Source organism: Epinephelus lanceolatus, chromosome 14, assembly GCF_041903045.1.
Source record: "Epinephelus lanceolatus isolate andai-2023 chromosome 14, ASM4190304v1, whole genome shotgun sequence".
Taxonomy (NCBI): Eukaryota; Metazoa; Chordata; class Actinopteri; order Perciformes; family Serranidae; genus Epinephelus; species Epinephelus lanceolatus.
Window position 1 is genome coordinate 30,984,031 of NC_135747.1, and position 25,444 is coordinate 31,009,474.

Genomic DNA, 25,444 nt, shown 5'->3' on the forward strand with positions numbered 1-25,444 from the left:
CTGCTCGCAGTTCCATATATTCGGACACTGCGAGCTTGGACCTTCCGGACCAAAACATCAGTTTCCTCCTGGGAGAAGTTTGACCGTCTGATGCTGCTGCTCTCTTCTGCCATGGTGAATTGAGTAAACTCTCATTACGCCTTCGCGCGGCGCATTTAAGGGCGAGGAGAGGGGCTCATTTGATTGGTGTGATGTGTGTAAAACCCACTCCACGCCTTCTCTCCTCCCTCTTTGCGACTTGCGCCGGTAGGAGGGACGGGAGTGATAAAGAGGAGTAGCTGCGCCAGGACGCACCGAGTGCCAAACTTACAAAGTCCGCCTGGCCACACCCAGTTGGCGAAGTGCAGGTGCGCTGCGCCTCCGCCGCACCCGGTCTGCGAAACTAGAGCCCCTTGTGCCAACCAGCCCCATCAGTGGGTCAAAAACATTAATTAGTGGTTTTGGGGAGCTTTTATGTCACATTTATAGCGAATAAAACACACTTTTAACCATAAAAAATAAAGTATTTTTGGCTGAGCTTAGCCGAAGTCACCACAAGTCCAGAGACAGCAGACTGTAACATCTATGAAGTCTGCAGGGGCTCCTAACCTGTACAGATACAAAACATTGAACAGATATTGCATTGTTTGTAATTTTGTTTTTGCACAACAATTTTCAAGCATTGAAATAAAGTGATGATAGTGAATTAAAATGTCTCATTTGATCTCAGGTAAAGTGGAAATGCAGAAGCCACTACACCTGGTCATTGGGTCAGTGACGCCCAGCTCAGTTCTCCTGTCCTGGGGGACCCTCCTGAAAACTCCCTATGAAGGCAATGTCATGGATGACTGTCTTGAGGATGGGTAAGTTTACTGCGACACCGTAATACCCTTCTGTAGGAGAGTTCAATGTTACACAGGGTGCATAATGCTGCCAACTTAAGCCCCTGTATTTGTTCACATTTTGGCAACTTTCCACTTTCCGTTACTTAAATACTGAAGAAAATGTTAAAACATGGTGATTCTCTGGCAAGTTCTGGATTTATGGATATTGATATGCAATTGACATCAAATGTTATGATATCCTCGGGAAGTATAAGTCGCACTGAATGTAAAAATATCTATATAATGTATGTGTGTTCAGATTTGACTGAGTTATGACTCAAGAAGAAGGAGTAAGAATTTTGATGCAGTAGTTTTCCTGCAGTCTGCTGAGGGTTTTAAATGCCTGAAATCCCTCCACGAGACAGAGTTAGCACATTACGATTGTGCCTCTTTTAATATGCTTTTCAAATGATAAAATACTAAATACTTCTTTAACTGCTGTCAAACATGCACTGGGCAGACAGATAGATCGACTGGTACAGGTGTACTAAAAGAGAATCACGCTAACACATGGAGATTCAATTTTCTGCCTTTCCATTTAACTGCTGGCTGCATTGTGGTTTTGTTAAGCATATTAACAGATCGCTCTCGCTCTCACACACATGCACTTGGCGCAGAGACTCTGGTATAACTACATAAACAGTAAATTATTCCCTGACGTCTCTCAGGTTACGGAGTGGTGGATCCAGGACAGCCTGTGCACACAGGTGTTTAGAAGAAGAGTCCACCCACACAGCATGTGAACAGTCTTCCTTCTTTCTCTCAAATAAAAAAAAGCAAGGAAGTATTTGATAGAAAAAAAATCCTACGCTTTCTTTTGGTACAAATCTTTCTTTGTTTTATGTCTATTATTAGTTTCATATGTTTTCTGAATAAAGGGATAGAAGCATGTGCAGAAGCATTTGCCCTTGTGTGGGCATCAGGACACTGAATCCTGACTGCAGCTCATGCAGAAACAAACACTGTTTAACTACACTGGAAACTTGAGATAGACTTTTTTCTCAAGAGCTGAAACTAAGATCAACCCCTGACCCTGCACTTGTTATGACTTTGTGAGACTTCTTGAAATAAATACACATTACTGAATAAGACATTAAGATTTTATGGCATCTGAAAGTACTTAGCGGTTCTCCTGTGACAAAATGGAAAATGCATTTTCCTTTTACTTCTCACACTCAGTTATTTCATTTACATGTGCAGGATTTACTGTTTATCTCCATGTTCTCTTTCACTCTGTCTTTGGCTCAGACACTACACGGTGCGTTATCGTGAGAGGAACAGGAAGTGGAACTACCAGACCTGCCCGACTAGCGACACGGTCATTGACAACCTGAAGCCCAACACAGTCTATGAGTTCGGCGTCCAGCCCAACTCCAAGGACGGCACTGGAGTGTGGAGCAAGCCGGTCATTCACAACATCAGCTCCGGGGGCATAGAGGGTATGTTTGATGTCAGTTTATCACATGTATACAACAAACCACTACAAGTTGCGAATTCCCTAAACCTCATGAAAATCAGGCTCACGCAGAGAAAAAAAACCTTTAAGTCAACATAGTGCAAATATCTACCTACGAAATGTAACCACTCAGTGTAATATTACAGCCAGGGAACAAAGTACAAAAAAATTTGTTAATTTAAAAAAAATATCAAATGATAGAGTAATACAACATCTTAGTAAATACTATATAATGACGAAAACTGTGTCTGTGTGTGTGTGTGTGTGTGTGTGTGTGTGTCTGTTCCATGTTTTTCTCCTCACTGACTTGGTCAATCCATGTGAAATTTGGCACAGTGGTAGAGGGTCATGGGAGGATGCGAATGAAACAATATTACATCAATTGGCCAAAGGGGGGCGCTATAGCAACCGATTGAAATTGCAAACTTTGAATGGGCATATCTCAACTGGGTGGCGCTATAACAACAGAAAAATGCTTAAAAATGGCTCAAATGCGACCAATCGCTAGATACACCGCCATATTGGCAGGATGTGTTTTGTAGATGACACATGGAGAGTGACGTATGACATACGTGCAACTAAAGTTGACTGCCTGAATTAGCTCGCAAGCGTCACTCCGTTTTTTGTCAATGGAGTCTGGCTTTAAAGAGAGCATCGATAAGTTTCACTTTGTGATACAGAAGTTCTGTACAAATTAGAGCATATTATTTGCAATAAATGCAAAAGGTGACAAGTATTAATTGAAATTAATTAAAATAAAAATGAAAATCATACAAGCTGAAAAACTGTATTGTCCACAGAAACTAGACATTCACTCGATCATGTAATAAATTTAAATCCTTAACATGACTTATGATGGCCCTCTATATATTTTCAGATGTATGCTGTTGACCCTGTATTATGTTATGTAATATACAAGTGATTCTGTCCAGTGGAAGGCTTGATCACATCTGTCTTATCCATTAAGTAGTGCTTGGTCTGTGAGTGTTTTCCCATAAACTTGAAATACATGTTTTGGCATAAAACAAGCTGAAGTCTATAAATTCTTGTTCATTTTTACTGTAGTTATGTTTCTCTGGATATGAGCCCAACAAAAAAGCGTAGGGTCCAGTGAGATTGTTTTCTTACATAATCCTCTCAATTATAACTGATACCTCTTCCCCAAACACTGTTTCTGTGCATTTTTTGTTTATGTTTGGTACGTTTTTGTTGTATCGATTTAATTCTCTTAGTTTCACATGTCTGCATTAATCATCAGTACTTTATGTAATGTAAGGTGTGTATTTATAGACTTAGTGTAACTACAGTTTTGGTCAAAACTGAGTTATAACTGAAATTAAACCTTTGGATATCCGTTCTATCTTGTGACAAAAGTTTCTGGTTCTGGAGAAAATTGGGTGTGAAGCTATAGTAAATGTAGTCACTGGGCTCTGTCTTGGGTTCCTGGAGATTTGGGATTCCATTGAAAATCGCAGTAAGCGTATTATGTCGAATTGGGGAGAATGAGGGTGATGCCAACTACAAAAATAACAATACAATATTCGTAGCAACATTAGCGATGAAGATGATGATGGTGTCAAGTAATTCTAACTTAGGTCAAACCAGATAAAATAATACTTGATGTTTTGTTTTAAAACATCAATAAGACATCAATAAATCAAACCTATACAAACTGAATCTAGTAAGAAATGAAAACATTTTACCTCATGCTGCATACTGCATTTAGTAACTACAATTTTGTGCATTTGGGGGTCATAGGTCAAATAATTGATCATGGTTTTACTTTCTGAATACCTATTTAATAAGTGCAGTACCATTTTTCTCCCAATAATACATTTGGCTGTAGAGTCAAAAAGCTTTAGGCCTTTTTCCACTGCACAAAATACCCGCTAACACCTGCTAACATTTGGCTTTTTAATGTCATGGGAATGTTATAATTGACATTCACACACGGGTCAAATGACACTGCAGTAGTCACAGTTATTAATCGGCTCTGGCGCCGATCGACATTGATGAAAACACATCCGATCGACATTGATGAATGGGTTAATTTTAGCCCCTTAACAGGCAAGATGCAATGACGTGCCACCACAAATACCTTCTGTCTCCGCCCATGCAGTGCTCAAATGTTGATCTTAATTAGTCTGAGTTTTTTTAAAAAAAGGCATACTCATCTTCTGCAGAGCTGTGTGAACAGCTCTGGTCCACTGGAAATGGAAAAGGAGTCTATTGCTTATTTTTAGTGGGTTTTCCAGTGTGAAATAAACCCATATGCATGTGCTAATTTTGGCGGAAAAAGAGGTATTTGAAGCCATTTTTTTCTCAGTTTCAGTAGCATAGTTGGTTAGCTTCAGTTAGCCTTTGTAGGACAGTATTTTAAAGCAGAAATTTTCACCCTGATCATCAAGATTTCTGGTTTTCTGTGGACAATTAAAAAAAAACCACTTGAAACTGAGTTTAGACAGTCTTTAAACCTTCTGCATGATTCTTTTCATGTACAAATCCTTTGACTGCTCATTCAGGGAACAGCTCTCTTGCTAATTCAGCAGTGTTTTCTTAACGGCAGCAGGAGACACAAACCAGTCCTACTGTATCAAAACCATCCTGTGGTTAACTTATATTTAGCCACTACGAAGGAACTCTCTCATTCAGTCTACCATGATGAAATGCATCTTGAGCAAAGCATGTGGTTGTGCAATGTGGTTTTGTTTAGTTCCTTCACTCTGTATTAGTTCCACTTGCGCTGATACATTTACTGATTTTCATCTTGTGTTATGTTTATAGAGAAAGCCATCAAGAAAATCTTTAAACGTCCCATCAGCCCTGTGGTATGTATTGGACACACGTAATGTCTTATCCAAGCATAACTAAAGAATTATCACTGATATATTACGAAGCTGTTTTGTTGCAGATTGTCTTACATTGTGTTGTATTAACATGTGAAATGAAGCAAGTGTCATAAAGTAGTGAGAGTACAGAAAAAGCACAGGTACAGCTCCTCTTCTCAAAAGAAATATTTTTGAGAACAGGGTGTTTATTTGGAGCAGGCAACATGCTTCAGAGTCCATGTTGTGCACTTTAGTGAGCTTATGCTATTCTCAGGGTTGTTTGCCTCATTAGTTTTCCATCCAACTACTGAATGGAAACAGCGGCAGCACAGCCAGGACTGACCAAGCCAAGAGAGCAGTCTGTAGCTAACTAACTTCTAGAGTGGAATAAAACACAGGAAAAAAGGAGATGAAAGAGCATGATGGAGAAGGAAGGATAACAGTGTGGAAATGAGTTGAGAGGAGAAAGGTGGCACTGATTTACCGACAGCGGAGGGTTGATGTGTCACGTGCTCCTGGCTCTGCGCTCATAAAACATCACAGCTGTTGAGAATCAGCCACAACACTTGCCCCTTATTTGAAGAGGAAAACTTCAAATAACGAGCTCCTCAGCAGGGACTTTACCGATTCGACATGGAGCAGAGGGCTTAGAAGTTATGAAAGAGGCAGAGGCAGAGATGGCACTGAGGTCAAATGCTAACACTCAGACTTGCTGTTGTCATTACAAACACTAATGAGCAATTCTCTCCTTTGTGTTTTTGTCTTTGACTCTTCAGAAACCTTTAACGCCAGTCAAGCAGCCTTTCCCCTTTTCTCCGCACCATGGTAAGCCAATAGAGACATGCTGCTTTTGGTCAAACCCATTGAACCTTTTTTTTTAATACAGCAGCAGAATTTTTATCACATTCTGTGATTTATTGCTGCTCAGAAATGTTTGTTTCAGCCCTTCTCACTGACCCCTGCTTTAAGACTCAGCGCTAGAAGAATTTTAACTAGAACTTTTGATTTATCGTTTCTGCAGACAGGACCTCATCATATCCCGTCTAACCTTTTTCTTTTTTTTTTTAATTTTCATTTTGCTGGTTTGTTGCAGATGCCACGTTTTTAAACTGTGAGTTTATGATGATGGACTTAACATGAAATATTCAAGATAACAGAGAGACCACTAAACACAACACAATCTACAGCAAATTATGTTCATTTTTAACAAGTCCTTCATCACGTTCCTCAGACCATTGCTGAACAGTTTTTGCAACATGGCATGGCACATTTTCCTGCTTTCCCATGCCATTGGGAAATGCCATTGCAATGAGAAGAGGTACTCGGTCTGCAACAACGTTTGGTTGGGTGGAGCGCATCAAGTGACATCCACATGTTTGTCAGGAGCCAAGGTTTCCCAACAGAACATTGCATTGTAACAGGACAATTAATGTTATTCACTTTACCTGCCAGTGGTTTTAATGTTTTGGCACAAGTCACAACCTTAGACACCAGGGACAAGTCATGATCCTCTTGAGCTCCTTGAGTGAGAAGCCATAGATTGGCTTTACAGCGTGACCTCGATAAACAGCGGAGCAGCATGTAAAGGCAGATTTCAAGCTAATGTGAAAGATGAATTGAGAAATTTGGTACTTTATCTAGACTTAGAAGAGAAAATCCCGCACAGTGCTCTCGCTGAGCATCACAATTTATTCATAAACACCAACATTTCGGTCCTCCTGAACCTTCGTCGAGAGTGTTCCATGGACCTTTGTCCTGAAACATTACTGTTACATTACTAATAATTTGTGAAGCTGTGGGCTCAGATTGTTATATTTCAAAATGCTATCTGGGTCATTTGTGTTGAAAAGGTCTAATGAAGCTATAGTGAGTTTAGTGTCAGTTGAGCAAAAAATGCGGTGGGATATGTCTTTGAATAGTTTTACAGTTTCTGTGAAAAACAAGTGGACTTCCTAATTCCTGCAGCTCAAATATATATAAAAAAATCAGCTAAGTTGGGGCTACATATCAGTGAATGTTGCAAAGTTCCAGCACATATGACTGATTTATTATGAATTTTCAATATTTTAAACTTTAGCCAGTTGCTGTAGTGCTCCAGCTGTGACTATTAGCCCAAAATCATAGTCACAGCTGCAAATGAGAATGAATATTATAGGACTTATGTTCCTCAGGTTGACAGAGACATGACTTGTCATCATTTCAACTTTAAAAGCGATAATATGTCAATGTATGTTTACAGCTTGCTTCTGCTGCCACCATGTGGCCAAAAATCAGGAGATGCCAGGTTCAGAAAAATTTGGAAAAAACACTGGATAAAGATTGAACATTTCGACCAACACTTACAACACAGGAATAAAATGCAGGGGACTTTGTTTCATTCAAAACACATTTTGCTGTTGTGAAATTTATGCATGATGATAATTCCTTCGAACAACTCTTTTTCAGGACTATGAGGACATCTCATGTGTGACTCATTGACTTAAATCTTTCCTCCCTTGTTCTTGTCAGTTCTCCATAACAGGACCCAGGGCAGACCGCCCGTCTCCCGGAACATAGCCCCAAAGACAACTCTTGGTAATGACTTTTCTGACCTAAAGCTGAGTTCAGAGGTCAGAAAAACACTGCTGACCTCAGGTCTGACTATTCTACCTGACTTCTCCCTCACTGTCCTGCTCATTGTTCACTACAAATACACTAGGTTTTTTGTACATCGTTCAGGACATACAGTAATAACTCTTCTCCCAGGTCTACTAATGTACACTATTTTTCTCAGCTCCCACCACAACTACTAAACAGGAATCTTTGTCAACCCCTGAACCCACACGGCCTGTGGTCACCAAACAGCCAATCGGTAAACAGTGAATCCTGGTACTTCTTTAGAAAAAGCTTAATGGCTCTTATTCAGGCTGAATGCAGTCATAGTCTTGGCAGACTGTAACTGAAAAGGCTGTCAGTGCTTTACAGAGTCCTTTGTATTTAGCTGCATGAGTAAGAGTAGCATGCGATGAGTGAGTACAGCAGTCAGACCCTCCCTGTGGAACTCGATGGTGTCAACTGTTTGGGTTGTAATGAGCGGAAGGTAGGTGGCCTTGGCTGCATGGCATTTTAGCAAAACAACAAAGCTTGCAGGTATTATTAATGATGGTTAACAGGTTCTGTTCTGTATGTCAAGATATTTTTACAGTAACTTATTTTAAAGATATAATGTACAGTGTCATCTCAGAACCTTGTTAGATGCTGTTTAGTCAATCAATACATTTCAGCTAAGTCATATCTGAAATATCCTCCTGAGACCCTGTGTCCTTATGTAAGGACATCACATTTGGGGTTTACTTGGCCTTATACTTCATTCTACTTAACTAAGACCGGTCGTCCTCATTCATGGACACTTTTTATGCCATCAAGCGGTAGTAAGAGCACAATATACTGATCCACATAAAAATGATATGGCAGCCATCTCTGCCAAGTCGATCTGCAGGTGATTGCAACACAAAAGTGGGCAAGGTCCAAAACCAGATCAAATTTTATGGTTGACACTTGTTTATTTATGATCAATAATGTTTTTAGTTTGATATGGGAACAAATTTGACCAATTTTAGCAACAGTAACAAGCTGAGACGCTGTTCAGGACATTGGGACTTTTGTATCGTCCTATTTGAGGACATTGGGAGCTAATTATCATTGACAATGTTTAGTTTTTTTTATACTTACCGGGTCCTACTGATCCCAAATAGTTAGGGAAAATTAAAGATGCATATCAAACAAAAGTTCGGGTCTCAGGAGGATCTACAGACTGTATTTCCTAATTATTTTGTGTTTTTCTCGAATGTCTTCACCATTTGTAAAGCCGTGATGACCCCCCCCCCCCCCCCCCAGTATTGACAGTGTGATTATTCATCACCATTTTTGTTGATTATAGCCCTGAAGCTTTCGCTTTTTAATGCAGTGCAAACGATAGTGTAAGATCTGCATGACAGAACTGCATGCACCAGAAGTTACCTCTCTCCCACAGGAAGTCAAGCAGAATTTTTACCTGTCTTGTATTACCCTGTCCTTTTACATTCCTTTATTCAACATTTATCTTGTATTTCATTTCCAAGTATGCTTATTCTTATCAAGTAAAGCTAGAGTGTTGCCACACAAATGGCATGTCCCTATACAGGGACTGGATTTGGGCATGGTGATATGGAGAAAATCAAATATTACCATATTTTTGACCAAATACCTCTATTGATATTGCGAGGATATTATAGGGTTGACTACTGGTTCTTTTAAAAAATATTTATGCAATGAGATTTCAGTCAGGAACACTTTTTTCCATTTGCAGTATTATATTTTGTGGTATGGCTCTGTTCTTGGGCCTCTCTGCCTTTCCTTGGGCCTAGGCAGAAAGCGCACCTCCTTGACTTCCACGCACCTGCGTGAAAAGCCTTAAGGCAGAGAGAGCACACCTGTCTGCCCTTCCACGTGCAAATGAGGAAAGCCTGAGGCAGAGAGAGCAAACCTCCTGCCCTTCCATGTGCCTACATGGAAAGCAGAAGGCACAAAGAGCAGCAGCAAAGACCCCCCAGAAACAGACCAGAGCAGCATCAATGACACAAATGACATTGATAAGTCAGACACAGCATGAAAAGGAGGAGCTGAGGTGGAGGCAGGTTGCGAAGCAGCCTGCAGAGGAAGCAGCAACAGTAGACAGGCCAGAGCAGTTTAAATAGGGCGCCCTGAATGAGATTTGCCAATTTGTTGTATTGAAAGGAATCATGTGATCTATCAGCTGACTCTCTGACTCTTGCTGGGATGTGAGCTGAGCTTGACATTGTGTCCTGCCTGAACAAACACTATGCTAAATTTTTGATAATCCTCAGTAATGCGGATGTAATGAACAAGTGGGTAAAGGCAAATAATAGAACAGCTAGAACAATCAGGTAAGTTCAGAAAATCACATCACTTTTTGTAATGCAATCTTTTAAACCAGGAAAAGACAACACTTACGATAAAATGATATCCAAGATCTAAGACAATATCTACTCTCAAATCACAATATTGATATAATATCAATATTTTGCCCAGTCCAAGACTGGATACATCTGAATACAACCAAATAGACCTGTTCAGTTTCAAAGGCTTCTTCAAACACAGCCTGAGTTTGAAGGATGTAACTGTATTCTTTGCAATCCTTTTTATTCCTAAATCCATTTTGCATCAGTAAGTCATTCAATGATGCATTCATGAGCTGATTTGGAGGATCCAGTCCCTGTATTAGTAGTTTCCATTTGATTTTGATTCACAGGAGGCAGTTCCAGGAAATAATCATTTAACCGATGTTCCCTGTTCTTGGTTGAATGGTTAATTCCACTGAATTAGCCAAGAACCTTCAAAAGCAGAGGTATTTAAAACATTCCATGGCCATAAAGTTAAGTAGAGGTACTAAAAGCCTGGAATTCCATGTTATCTACTGCTGTCTTTCCCTTCCTGCTGTTTTTTTTCACGCTCTCTCTTATTTTCTGACTTCCTCTCTTTTTCTCTCTCATTCTCTTTGACCAAGGTGAACATCTCATCAGATTGAACAATCAATTTAGAATGGTCGAAAGTCCCACAGCAAGCAATCAGTCATCGACTATTAAACCCCCATGTGTCATAGCTTCTTAGAGGCACAGCCAATGGATTTGGGTGGCTGTCGCTCACAGGCATCCTGGCCCTGGTAGCTGAGTCTGTCTGTAGTAACACGGCTGTTACATTTCAAATACCTCCATATGGTCTCTTTGCCTTTGATATTGGACCCCCTCTATCACACATGTGCCAGGTAGAAGGTATTGTGTAACCACAGCTTTAGTCCAAGATTAGCACTGTGAGTTCTCAGCCCAGAAGCTGTTGGCACTTCTGCTGATCGAAATTTCAGCTGTTCCCTAACTTTATGCCTTTATGTCTTGCTTTCGTCATTTTCTAGACAATTAAATAACATTTTTTAATTTCATTTTGTAAAAGAATCTTTCCTACTGAAAATCATATTTAAAATTATATTGTACAGGACAGTATTGTGGCTTCATGGCCATATTTTCTCTCTCTCACACAACCCAGGAGGAGGAGACCACTCCAGATCTGTCTTGCCTCCTTTCACAGAGTGCCCCTTAGCTCCCAAGCTCCCTCCTCCACCACACATTACAGCCACTGTGCCAGCCACCCAAAGAAATCTAGAGAAACATAAAGAGCATCCTATGAGTCAACCACAACAAAAGCCCCGGTCCCAACCTCCTGTACAACCTCAACCCCCCCAGCTGCAGCCGCAGTATTGGCCATCACCACAACCAAAGCCCCAAACCCAGAAACCTCATCTACAGCAGGAGGTGAAGGCTCAACCTCAACCACAACCAAGACCCCTTTTCCAACCACAATCCCAGCCCACATCCCAACCGATACCCCACACCCAACCACATCCCCAACCAACATCCCAGCCCATACTCCAGACCCAACCACAACCAAAATCTCAGCCCATACCCCAGACCCAAACAAATCTCCAAACAACGTTCTTGCCCAGACTCCATAACCAACCACAAACAACACCCCAGCCTATACCCCAGACCCAACCACATCCCCAACCAACATCTCAGTCCATACCCCATACCCAACCACATCCCCAACCAACATTTCAGTCCATACTCCATACCCAACCAAAACCAACATCCCAGCCTATACCCCAGACCCAACCACAAACAACTTTCCAGCCTAAACCCCAGACCCAACCACAAACAACTTTCCAGCCTAAACCCCAGACCCAACCACAAACAACCTCCCAGCCCAAACCCCAGACCCAACCACAAACAATCTCCCAGCCCAAACCCCAGACCCAACCACAAACAACATCCCAGCCCAAATCCCAGACTCAACACCAAACAACAGCCAAGCCTACACCTCAGACCCAACCACAAACAACCTCCCAGCCCAAACCCCAGACTCAACCCCAAACAACAGCCAAGCCTACACCTCAGACCCAACCACAAACAACATCCCAGCCCAAACCCCAGACCCAACCCCAACCAACTTCCCAGCCCAAAGTCCAGACCCAACCACAACCAAAGTCCCAGCCCAAACCCCAGACCCAACTCCAACCAACATCCCAGCCCAAAGTCCAGACCCAATCACAACCCCAACCAACACCTCTGCCCAAATTCCAGACCCAACCCCAACCAACATCCCAGCCCAAAGTCCAGACCCAATCACAACCCCAACCAACACCTCTGCCCAAAGTCCAGACTCAACCTCAGTCACAATCTCAACCAAAGCCACATACCCAGTCACAGCCTCAAACCACAACCCAGCTCCAGGCTGAACCACAACCTCAGCCAACATTACAGCCCAAGTACCAGGTCCAAGCTCAAACAAAACCACATCCAAAGACCCAGACCCATTCTGAAGTTCAAACACCTCCACAGCCCACACCTGTGGCACATCCTCAAACACCTCAACCAACACTCCATCACATTCCTCAGACCCAACAAGTACTACCAAAGTTTTACACCCAGCCACAGCCTCAACCACAATTTCAATCAACAACTCAGCCACAAACCCCAAAACAACCAAAACCAAAGACCGACTGGCAGTCTCAGCCACAACCTACAGTAAAACCCAACCCAGAGCTTCAACTAACCACCAAGCAGCAGTCTAAAGCCCAGCCAACACCTAAACCAAAGAGCGAACTCAAGCCCAAAACACAGCCTCAGCCAAAGAGTGAACCCAAACCCAAAACACAGCCTCAACCAAAGAGTGAGCCCAAGCCCAAAACACAGCCTCAACCAAAGACTGAACCCAAGCCCAAACCACAGCCTCAACCAAAGATTGAACCCAAGCCCAAAACTCAACCTCAACCAAAAAGTGAACCCAAGCCCAAACCACAGCCTCAACCAAAAAACAAGCCAAAGCCCAGACCACAGCCTCAACCAAAGAGCGAGCCAAAGCCCAGACCACAGCCTCAACCAAAAAGCGAACCCAAGCCGAAAACACAGCCTCAACCAAAAAGTGAGCCAAAGCCCAAATCACAGCCTCAACCAAAAAGTGAGCCAAAGGCCAAACCACAGCCTCAACCAAAAAGTGAGCCAAAGCCCAAACCACAGCCTCAACCAAAAAGCGAACCCAAGCCCAAACTACAGCCTCAACCAAAGAGTGAGCCCAAGCCCAAAACACAGCCTCAACCAAACAGTGAGCCCCAGCCGAAAACACAGCCTCAACCAAAGAGTGAGCCCGAGCCCCAAACACAGCCTCAAACAAACAGTGAGCCCAAGCCCAAAACACAGCCTCAACCAAAGAGTGAGCCCGAGCCCAAAACACAGCCTCAACCAAAGAGTGAGCCCAAGCCCAAAACACAGCCTCAACCAAACAGTGAGCCCGAGCCCAAAACACAGCCTCAACCAAAAAGCGAACCCAAGCCCAAACTACAGCCTCAACCAAAGAGTGAGCCCGAGCCCAAAACACAGCCTCAACCAAAGAATGAGCCTGAGCCCAAACCACAGCCTCAACCAAAGAGTGAACCCGAGCCCAAACCACAGCCTCAACCAAACAGTGAGCCCGAGCCCAAAACACAGCCTCAACCAAACAGTGAGCCCGAGCCCAAACCACAGCCTCAACCAAACAGTGAGCCTGAGCCCAAAACACAGCCTCAACCAAACAGTGAGCCCGAGCCCAAAACACAGCCTCAACCAAAGAGTGAGCCCGAGCCCAAAACACAGCCTCAACCAAACAGTGAGCCCAAGCCCAAACCACAGCCTCAACCAAAGAGCCAACCCAAGCCCCAACCACCATTTCAGCCAAAAAACCAGCCAAAACCTCAGCAACCACCTCAACCAAAAAGGTCTAAGCCTCAACCTAAGCCCCAAACAAAGGAACAAGAAACTTACCCAAAGATTCAGCCACAGCCCCAAACACAACCTCCAACAATGCCCCAGGCCCAACCTCAACCCACTCCCCAACCACAACCTCCACCAAATACCCCGACTCAGTCCCCGCTTGAACCTCTACCCAAGCCACAACCTGAACCTGGGCTTCACACCAGGACCTACTCTGATCCCACCACGGTCTCCCCAAGGCAGACAGTCCCTACGGGTAAAGACCCTTCTTTTTGCCATCAGCAATCAAGTATTAAGGACATATCTAGAATTACATTTTAAAAGGGGCATATTGACTTAGACACTGATTGTATTTGTATTTGTATATGAAAAAGTGGTCAAATCAGATGTACATTTTTATTGTCAGAATCTGGTCAATAAATTCCACAGCAGTCCATATACACATGTGCCATAGAGCTCTGATTCTCTGTCTGAGCCGGGTTCGAGCCAGGCTGTAATTTCTCAATATTCCCCCAGGCTTGAATCAGGTCAGGTTCTTGCCAAATAAAACTGGCAGTTCTTGTGCGTAAATGACAGGAGTTGCTATTGACTGAATCAAAAGGGAAACAGAGAGAGAGATCTGCACCTTTCCAGAACTGTGACTACATGTTGCGACGACACAGACCTCCTGTCCATTTTTCTAAACTGAAAACCATTTCCCCCAGTGGAAACAAAGCTTTTATTTACTTAAATTTTACAGATAATAAACAATAAATTTCTCCACAAAATAGCATTTTATGTCTTATGTATTATTTATCCTGGCTTCATATGGGTACAGGATATCTCGTTAGCATAATGCTAGCATGTTGTATTTGTTTGGAAAATGCCTTCACTATAAGAAATTTGTTTTGTCTGTGAACCCTGTGAGCTGTAATGGAGCCAAATTTTGTACCTGTTCCTTTGTTAAATGTTGCTGTTGTCCCTGGCCTCATAGAGGATATGTCCGTTAGCTGCTAAGCTAATTTATGCAATGTAAAATGCCATAGGCTTGTGCTAATAACGTTAGCATGTTGTATTTGTGGGGAAAATGTGTCCTGGTAAAGAGAAGGGCTTTGTCTGTGAATCTTGTGAGTTATAGTGAAGCTGATTTGTGTACTTGTGTTTGAAATTGCGGCTACTAAGCCATGTGTAATGTGTGTTTTGAATCAATTCACAGAAACCCCACCACCAACTAGTGGTTTGGAGATGTAATTGCAAAGTGACACAAACAGACCACCGCACAAGTATAAATGCTCATAATGGCAAAGACCACGTGTAGGCTTTGCACAGGCTCTGCTTAGAGCTTACACACAAGTATAAATCCACCGTTAGCTTGTAATAAATGTGTTCATATTTAAAAATACATATTTATGGGTTTTCAATAGGGCTCAGGCCCAAAATTACTGCCGTGGCTCGGTTCTGGCTTGGACAGTAACTCTGTGGGTTTAAGTAGGGTTTGGCACTAATTTTTGGGCCTGATCAAAGCTCTTATGTGCCATCAAAATTGGTCCAATCAAAGTTCAGTACTGTCTGACTACATTAAAGAGTCTTCATGGATATCATGATCACAACAAATACCTGTACTAGATGTACTGATTTAAAACCAGCAATAATCTCCTTGTCCATTATCTCCATTATGCCCCCTTTAAAAGTATAAACATATACACCTATACATTATCTTAGATAAAGAGTGATAAAGAGTGAGTTTTCTCTCATACAGCTCCTAGTCGACCAGAAGTGGGCAAGCCTCTACCAAGACCTGCCCTGGCTACAGAGAAGGCTGGTAGTTACAATCAGGGTAAACACCGTGACCAGTTTGTCCCATTACCATGTCTGCTTTTTGTCAAGTCACGTGGAACCCAGTGCTTTCAGTCGTATTTCAAACCATTGGATGATGTCACTGCTTCCCCATCTCCATCTCCATCTCACCACCCTACACACCCCATCATTACACCCGCCTCCATGTGTGCTTCCATTTCCAGCCCAGCACACTCACCTCAACCGCGCCCACTCACAACCAGAGCAGTCTGGCTGGCTTTCGATGTCGTTTATGTCTCTCTGTCATTTTCATTCATTGTCCACTGTTCTGCATTCTTTTCACTGATGTGCTCTGTCATTTATTCCATCTAGGTAAAGTGGAAGGAGTGAATCGTCCCTAACCTCCCCAATTGCTTTTCTGCTCATCTAGGTACTGGCGTCCGTAAGCCATCCGTTCCTGAAGCTCCTCGTTCTCCCATTAGCTCATCAGTTCCTCCAGCAGTAAGAAACACCACGCTGCCCCGCACCCGGGTTCCTCCTCATTCCACTCGTACTAGTGGCAGACCATTTTCTCCATCCAAGACATTCACCTCCTCTCACAGCTCCAGCACACCTGGGGGTAATGGAGAACTCACTTCCCTTTCTCCCACTCTTTCTTCCCATGTAGCTACCTCAGGTTATTCTCTCCTGTCAGCACTCTGTCATGCTCTCATCTGCAGCTGTGCATCTGCAGAAGAAGGCAAACAAATACACATGATCTGTGTTTGAATGCGCACAATATACACATGGATGCTTGTGTCGTTCTCCTTCTCACGCTCCATCTTCTGCCTCACCTCCTCTCCACAGTCCATGTGTTCTCCATGCTCTGCCACATGTGCTCAGTGTGTATTTCACAGTTTTACCACGAGCATCAGTGGCGTCTCTGGGGTCAAGGTCGTTAACATGATTTACGGTCCCTCTCGCTGGCCGGGTGGGAAGTCTGGCCACGGCACTGGCCAGGACACACCACATTTTACACCAACCACGCCAAGCCAAGCACTGTGCAGACAGTACAGCCGCCACAGCCAGTTTCTCTTTTTCTTTCTCTCTCTGTATCTCCTCCTTTCTCAAACACACCCGCACACTCCCCAATGAGTTATGGAGAATAGAGTGAGAACTGTCAAAGGACTGAATTTATGTTTTAAAGTCATGGCTATTCCATTTGTATGTGCAGAACATCTGTAAAACCAGGTTGAAGATGCAAACAAGTCATCAGCTTTATTTTCACTTACATTACACAGTGAGAAAATAGATGCTGAGAAATGAAGAAAGACAGAAAGCATTTTTTCTTTTTGACTTTCCTCTTCTTTGGTATTTGTTGACACAGTTACACAAAACATTTTATAACAGACCTTTCTCTCCCTCCAACAGCCGATGGGGCGCATCATAGGGGCAATGCTCTTCCTAAACCTGTGGTGTGGTCCAGAGAGAAACCTGGTAAAAACAAACTGAGATAATCACCTGTCAGCGCTCCTCACACACTAACCTAAGAGGCACTTTTATGTCCCGTCCCACGCAGTGCTTTTGTCACAGTCCTCTCATGCTTTCAACTTGTCTGTCAGTGTGACGTTTTGTGTCTGGTCGTGGTCTGTGTTGTCCAATAGTCCCAGTAGCTTATACTTGACTGAGACTGAAGCCATATATAATTCCAATCTTGGCATATACCTGTCCTCTCCACATTGTTTAGTCTACCACACATATGGACATGTATTCAGGAACTGGTCTGAATTAGCTTGAGAATAGCTTTAGCCTGCTTGTTGTGAAAGGTGAATGTGGTTTGTCCTTTTTTTTGGTCAATCACATTGTTTCCATTCTGCCAGGCAGGCTCAGTTAATTAGAGTAATTGAATCCATCCCAAGCAGTAATGCAAACCATGTCTGGACCACATGTATTAACGGTGATGCTCCACTCACTCCTTGTTGTTCGGAGTTGTGAATAGAGGTTGTGCTTCAGTCCCATGTCACAGCTGGTGTGTGTTATTTCTGGAAACTGTGGCAGTTTCAGAGGTCTTCAAGGAGTCACATGGCTCTCTGGAAGCAACTCTACAGAAAAGATTTGTGCCTGCCACCCTGCACGTACATCCAAGCAAAGAGCTCATAATGACTGTTTGTACCTGTCTAATAAGACTTAAGCTCAATCCCAACACACCCTTTGCCTCTAGCACTTAGCCCTTAGCCTTTCTCTTTCCATGTACATGTCTGGTGCTAGGGTGTCCCGATTCCAATACATTCTCACTGCGACCTTGTCACATATTGATGTTTGGTCGTGAACTTTCCACATCCACAAACGACGTGCATAGTACCCTGGGTGTATTGGTTGTTGAAGTTCTGGAACACTGTGTCAAGTTCTGCCTGTTACATGCATTGTCTTCTTTCAAAATACACTTTTGTTTTAACAGGAAATTTACCATTTAAATACAGTCAGTTGGTACAACACCGTGAATTGATTTTTTCCCCCCCCTCTAACAACAAAATCACCTGGTTGGGTTTAGGAATAAAGAACAGGCTTTGGCTTTACAATCTTAAGGGATGCAAACACCGCTCTCCTGGGAGAAGGTCGGTGTTTGTTGGACCCATCCACCACCCCTCACGCCCACCCCAGTCAGACTTTTGCTGCCTTAACTTTCGCCCTTGTCTCGCCACGTTTCCTCCTGACACTGATTGGTGCCGTCAAACTATATCGGCAATGACCTGGTATCATACCAATGTTAAAGAACGCCTTTTTTCATTGGTTTCTGACACTGCAAATCACTGCGCAAGCGCTAGATTTCGGCAACTTTCGGAGTGAGACTGGGCTCCCAATACTTCAGAGTGGTAGGGTGAAGTGTTAGGGCTAGGTGTCCCTCAAAGGTTTTTCAGAGGCACACTTCAAATCAAGTGTTATGAGAGATCATCAGCAAAATGACTACACAAGTAACAAAAGAAACCAACAAATGTATTCTTTTTTGTTAACTAAGACTTAAAAATTATGATAACCATTGTATAATCTTAGTTTAATGTTGTTTCAGTGTATTATGGTCCTTTTCTTTATAATGAGCATAACAAAAAAATTGCTAGTATGTTGATGTCTCGATAGCTAACTAGCTAGCTAGCTAACATTACATTGTTATTGCTGATTTGTGCATGACAGTCCCTCAGTTTGACATATTTTGATGTCGCATCAGGAACACAGGTTATTAACGTAACCTACAGAGCACTGCTGGTTGCCTGGTAATGAAGAAGTGCTCTTTTTCATTTGATGACTTGTCTGATCAATTGATAGCTTGATACTGAAGTTGTGAGTGAAACGTGAGCATCCTGGCCTGTAGCCCACACAAGAGACATCGCCACTGCAGAGTGCAACATAGTCGCACTTACCACGTCTGTTTACGTAAATGCCAGCATACCAATGACATATCAGGGTCAAGAAGGGCTGTCCCTTTTCATAGGTAAAGTTTTCAACCTCCAGCCCATGTAACTCTGTTCCAAGAAAATGAGGTGTCGGGGTAAAAATATGAAATGGGATTGGGCCTTAGTTCACCTTCCTGTCCCCATGATGTAAATGACATGCAACAAAATATCATTATTACGTCTTTTACCCCGCAGCACCCTGAAACTTTGTATGGTATACACCAGCTGGTACTGAGTTTGCCTTTGGCTTGAATTATAGTGTTTCCTTGACAGTTTTATAGAGCTCAGTTTCACATTGGCATCTTAACTGGGATTTGTTTCAAAGCTCTGCTTATAGTGGACTGCAGGTGTGTCATGGACAGCGTCCATCCACGAATCCCTTCCATGAAATCTGATTATGTGTTGCAAAAGCAACAAACCTCAGTGATGTGAGGTGCCGGGATGTATTTCAGTGGGAATATTTTTCTGGACCGAACGTAAATCTCTGTGTTTTGATTGCATCTATTTTCACATTCTCACCCCGAAGATGAAGTTATCTGACAGAAACCAGCGCTCACACCACCGCTGCTGTTTTACATCACAGAACTGGGTCTGAAGCCACTGGCACATCAGAGGCTCGTCCTGGTGTTTGAGGGGTTTATTTTGGGGACAGCAGACGAAATACACCCGCTGTGGAAACCGCAGAACGCCGATCAGATTGAATATGCATTGTAGACATTAGAGCTGCAACAGTTAATCAATTAGTTGTCAACTATTAAATCAATCGCCAACTAATCAGTTTGAGTCATTTTTCAAAACAAAATTAAAAATTCTCAGATTCCAGCTTCTTAAACGTGAATATTTTCTGGTTTCTTTAGTCCTCTATGACAGTAAATTGAATGTCTTAGGGGTTGTGGACAAACCAGGACATTTGAGGACATTGTCTTGGGCTTTGGGAAACACTGATTGACTTTTTTTTTCATATTTTTTTGACATTTTATAGATCAAACAACTATTTGATTAATCAAGAAAATAATCGACAGATTAACTGAGAATGAAAATAATCGCTGGTTGCAGCCCAAGTAGACATATTGAAGACATACAATGTTGACTTCACATCTTATGACATTACATAGTGTTGGCTCTGTTCAGATAACCATGACATCACTCTTGAGCCATCACCTCTTCACTATCACGTTCGTCATCTTTTGTGTTTGTGTATCTCGAGACTGGCATTTAAATTACCGCACCACCATATTGTGTGACTTTATGTGTGAGCATATGTTTGCCATTAGCTGTCACTTATACCATGTGTGAGTCAGAGGCACTCCGCGAATGTATTCTCAGCGTTAATCAGCGAGATTTGTCGGCAGATGTTGTTTCAGTCTTGATCGCCTCAACTCCCTCTCTGGGGAGATGCCAGACATTGCTGATTTATGCCGACTCCTGGGGAGGTCAGCTCCAAGGGAGGAAACGCATCCAAGAGAAATGTTTTTGAGGTGTTTTGGCCTCTGCAGTTGGACAATTACAGAGTCTTGTCGACAGAGGGACCATTAGTGAAATCTCCGAGATAAGAATATGACAAAGGGAGTGGATGCTCTGGAAATGAAGCCCAACAGTTAAAACAAATTATCTCAAAGTAACTCGGATATGAAGCGTGTAACAGAAATTTCATGTGTCAAACCTCCCAAGGCTTAGCCGCCACCTCTGAGATATCACAACAAAGATTTAGGGAGATTATGCTTGTTTAACAACATTGAATAATTTGAGAGCCCTGATGGTAAGATTGACAGTTCGTAGCTAAGGTGTTTTTTTTTCTTCGTTGTGATTACTTATCCAGTTCACTAAAACCAATTCATTCCATGTGTTCATTACAGTGAAATAGATCTGGTCTTTGTCTCATAGCTTGGCTTGATCTTTATTTTATTTTTTTTGCCATGGTGCAGGAATTTGGTGGAAAATTTGGTGGTCAAACAGCATTAGATCCGAAATGATTTTTCACAGAGGGAAGTCAAAATCGTACAGAAAAGCTGTTGGATCTGCTGCCTTACTTTCCTGTTTAGGATTTTTAAATTCCTCAGTTATGCATCTGGGGATTTTGGGTGAGTGGTTAAAACACCGGTTTATAGTTTCAAGGTTATTAAACACTGACATGTTTTTCATTAGTCATAGACCATGGCGGTGCTCTGTGGCAACACTTCACAAAGTTACTTTTCAGCATTTCACATGCAATCTGCTTGGCTTTTATGTGCTTTTGTTGTTGCTTGTATATAATGTCTGTGTTTGTAAACTCATTTTTTAAGCGCACAGTATTTACTGCAGTGTTCTGCTCTACAAAATGTCTCTGTCTTTTTTGAGTCTATAAACTTGGCATTCTTTCATCATTATTGCACAGTTAAAATAACCAACAACACTTGTTTTCAGTTTTGTATCTCTTCTTCAGTGCTGACCACCTGTTCTGTTTTAATGTGATTCTTAATCTGAAATGGACTTGTGTTCTGCAGTCCCGCGTCCCCCTATTCCTGTCAACAAGAGACCCAACCTGGTGGGAAAACCTAGTGACCATGGTGAGGGCCACAGTGATGGCTGCACTGAACACTGCTGCACCTTGTCCTGTATACTGTAATTATACACACACAACAGCAAGCTGAGGGGAAGGCCTGACTAAAGATGCTCCTTAAAGGAATACTGAACACCCCAAATGACCACCTGTATATCAATTACTTATCTTGCTACACTGAATATGTGACAAAAATGTTTTTATTGCATGCATCTGGTGACTGAAGAATCCACAAGCTGGGAACATTCTTGCCTCTCTGTCTTTCCTTGTGCCTAAGCTGAAAGCCTCTTCCACACGCTTAGGTGGAAAGCCTAAGGAGGAGAGAACAAAACCTCTCTGCCCTTCCATGCGCCTACATGGAGAGCCTAAGGCAGGGAGAGCAGCAGCAAAGACCCCCCAGGAACAGAACAGAGCAGCATCAATGACAGAAATGACATTGATAAGTCAGACACAGCATGAAAAGGAGATGCTGGGGTGGAGGCGGGTTGCAAAGCGGCTTGCAGAGGAAGCAGCAACAGTAGGCAGGCCAGAGCAGTTTGAATAGGGCACACTGAATGAGATTTGTCAATTGGTTGCATTTTAACTTAGCTGAAAGTGGGAGCTATTTTGTTTGTGTTATTGTGTGACTTTGGTGACTCTGAACTAACTATTTAAAACTATTACTTACTATTTAAAATACCAAAGTCACACAACAACACAAACAAAATAACTCATTGAGGCAGCTATAGACCAGCAGCTTCCATGTTCAAAGCTAAAATTACAGTTTTTGTCAATGGAGTCTGGATCTGAAGAGAGCACAGATAAGTTTCACTTTTGTTCAGTTCCCAGTCATAGAGGGCTGTGTGTTTGGGAAGTATTGAGCATATAGCTGGATAAATGAGATTTGGATTATACTGCATGAGTTGTTTTGCTGCTGTTAAACGCTGAACCCTGTGACTTCAATTCATCAAGTAATACCTCTGTTTAAGTATTCTTAATTCCCTGTGCAGGCATGGGAACAAAAACAAAGTTTTCTTCCCAAAGTCATTGTTACATGGGATGAGTAACTGATGTACAAATGATCATTTTGGGGATAAAGTATTTCTTTAAGTTAGTGGTTCAAACTTTTCCTTTATCTCCCCCTTTAGATGCAGAAGATATTTCATGCCTCCCGCCTCCCTGTAATCCAATTTCATTTTCATCAGCCATTTACCATGTTGGAGAAAAAACAAGCCAAAGTATATGAAGTTAAATAATGTGTTCAACACCCAAATTTGCCTTCTTTCAGGGAGGTAGATGCAAATTTTGACACCACTCTCATGTCTTTACGATAAATGTGATGCTACAGCCAGGTATCAATTAGCTTAGCTTAGCTTAGCACAAAGACTGAATGCAGGATTTTTTGTTACCATTGGACAGAGCCAGGCTAACTGTTTCCCCCTGTTTCCAGTCTTTACACTACGCTAAGCTAACAGGCTACCAGCTGCATTGACTGATTGTATATTTTCTTATGCAGACAATAATGGTTTCAATCTCATCTAACTCATGGCAAAAAAAGCAAATATGCAAATTTTCCCAAATCCCAAACTGTTCCTCAAACTTTACTAAAAGACACATAGGACATAAGGCTTGCTTGCTACATTAACAGTGAACCTGAATCAAAACAAGCTGTTTTTGTATTTCATTGACTTGTTAAACATCATTGCTGAATGAGCATCTCTTATTTTCCCTTTCTTCCTTTCTAAAAATCTGCCCATCCCAAATTTAACATGTTGTTTTGTTGTCTGAATGAAGCTTGCTAAGCTCCATCTTTTGCTAGCGTGAAAGCACTCTTGTTTGTTTATTAGTCCCACATGAATCAGATTTATTCAACTTTAGTTCCACTGCACACTTTTTCCACAAGGTCAAGCAAGTCTCCGCTGCAACGGCTCTACGCCCTCCGTTATAGTCCACTGCCTTAAACTATCTCCTGCACATAAAAACGTGCTTACAGCTCCCAAAACGACTTGCCAGGAAATGTACAGCGTTGGCATTCGTCCTAACATTACAGCTCATCTCAGCGGGCTTGTCGCTAAGGCTTTTTTCTGGACTCTCACATCATTCTCGCTGTCACTTGTTTGTATCTCCTTGTCCTCACATCATGTGTTATTACGTGCACAAAGCCTGTGTGTGTATGTGTGCATACTTCTGCGCATCTGGGCATCTTTGGTCTCAGCAGATGTATTTTGGCAGACCCTTTTCCCCTTTAAAGTGCACAAGAGATATTACTTAACAAGCAATCTCTGATCTTTCAGCAGCCAGGAAAAGGCCACTGAGTTGCTCAGTGAGGATGGCCAGAACAGATGGATCACAACTGTGTATGACTATGAGTCAGATGATGAGGGTTGAAGAATTGATCTCTTCTCCTCCTCCTGCCGCTCTCTGTCCTCAGATAAACCCATGGACCTGAAACAGGGAGACAAGGAGTCCATCTTGAAGCCATTCCCTCTGGTCACAGCCAAGCCCAAGCAAGAGCGTCGACAGCAGCAGACAACCACCTCTGCCCCGGCAGTAAACAGTACGACTAACACAACTTTTACTGTATCTAAGGAGGAATGTTATGACTCATTATCGTAACTGCTTTCGTATCAGCTGGCAAACTGCGTACCTCCATAAACCGGAGAAAATATGAAATAAAAAAGCTTTTTGACTTTGAATTGATGCAGGCACATGATGATAATCAGGAGATATTGGTGCTGCAGCTTGCAGGTGTGTGTAGTTGTAAGGTAAAGAAAGAAATGAGAACATTTTGAATATTGAGAGACAGACCAAGAGTCCGAGTGGAGCCAGAGCAGGTGCTGGGCTGGCCGGTTGTTGACCTGGGCCAAAGCTATAAAAATGAAGACAGAAAGAGCTGCCAGGGACTGCTGGCACATCAATCTAACCCCAGCTCCTTTATCCTGTTTCCTTTTCAGCCAGCCGTTTTGACCTAAGTGAAAACTCTTCCATATTCAGGCCCTTGCCTGCGTCAGAGGTAGACATCATGGGCAAGAAGCGCTTTGTAGGTAAGACTTCATCGTGGCCAATTTACGTCTCTACTGCAGTTTTGAAAGATTCCTTACTGAAAAAAATCAGCTCTCTCATGCAGCACTACTGCATTAATAACCAAAAAAAGTGAAAAAAGGTAAAAATAAAATTATCACTGTTTCTACTGTGCCCATCTACAGCTCCCCATGTGATCTACAAGACAGATAAGAAGCCAGATGAGCCGTGCTCCATTACTTCCTCCCTCTCTTACTTCCCTGACGAGGAAGGCAGCGATCAGAACGTGACTGGTCCTCCCCGCATCCCTCCCTCCAACCTCACTGTGGTAACAGTGGAGGGCTGCCCATCTTTTGTCATTCTCGACTGGCAGAAATCTGACAATGAAACCAGAGGTACAGTAAATACAGATGAAAGGCAGACATTTTTAAAGAAAAGGGACAGAACTGGAGTTTAAAGCCCTGTTAAGCGATGCTTTCAGCTTCCCATTCACCTCATGTTGGTGAGCCTCTAGGTCTGAATTGCGTCAGGTGTCTGGACTCTATTGAACTTGCCTGCAAGCATGCTTTCACACCTGCCCTGTTTGGTTCGGTTCAATCAAACTCAAGTCCATTTGCCCCCTGTGGTTCCTTTGGACAGGTGTGAACACAGCAATCACACTCAGGTGTGCACCAAAACAACCGGGCCGAGACCTTCTTGAAGAGGTGGTCTCTGTCT

The 25,444-nt window shown here is 42.6% G+C and overlaps 1 protein-coding gene across 2 annotated transcripts in view; it reads left to right on the plus strand.

Moving 5' to 3' along the window:
* The window catches only part of LOC117251509 (uncharacterized), a 51,928-nt gene that overhangs the window by 15,147 nt on the left and 11,337 nt on the right, over positions 1–25,444 (plus strand). The window contains exons 4-17 of one of the 2 annotated variants that reach the window (XM_033617887.2): positions 710–842; positions 2,112–2,302; positions 5,104–5,147; positions 5,924–5,972; positions 7,656–7,721; positions 7,921–7,998; positions 11,226–14,240; positions 15,723–15,800; positions 16,191–16,379; positions 17,171–17,236; positions 21,672–21,734; positions 24,138–24,263; positions 24,661–24,750; positions 24,913–25,122. In XM_033617887.2, the coding sequence (XP_033473778.2) occupies positions 710–842; positions 2,112–2,302; positions 5,104–5,147; positions 5,924–5,972; positions 7,656–7,721; positions 7,921–7,998; positions 11,226–14,240; positions 15,723–15,800; positions 16,191–16,379; positions 17,171–17,236; positions 21,672–21,734; positions 24,138–24,263; positions 24,661–24,750; positions 24,913–25,122 (4,398 nt within the window). The remainder of the gene's footprint in view (positions 1–709; positions 843–2,111; positions 2,303–5,103; positions 5,148–5,923; positions 5,973–7,655; positions 7,722–7,920; positions 7,999–11,225; positions 14,241–15,722; positions 15,801–16,190; positions 16,380–17,170; positions 17,237–21,671; positions 21,735–24,137; positions 24,264–24,660; positions 24,751–24,912; positions 25,123–25,444) is intronic. The other variant, XM_078174618.1, reaches the window with a different exon arrangement.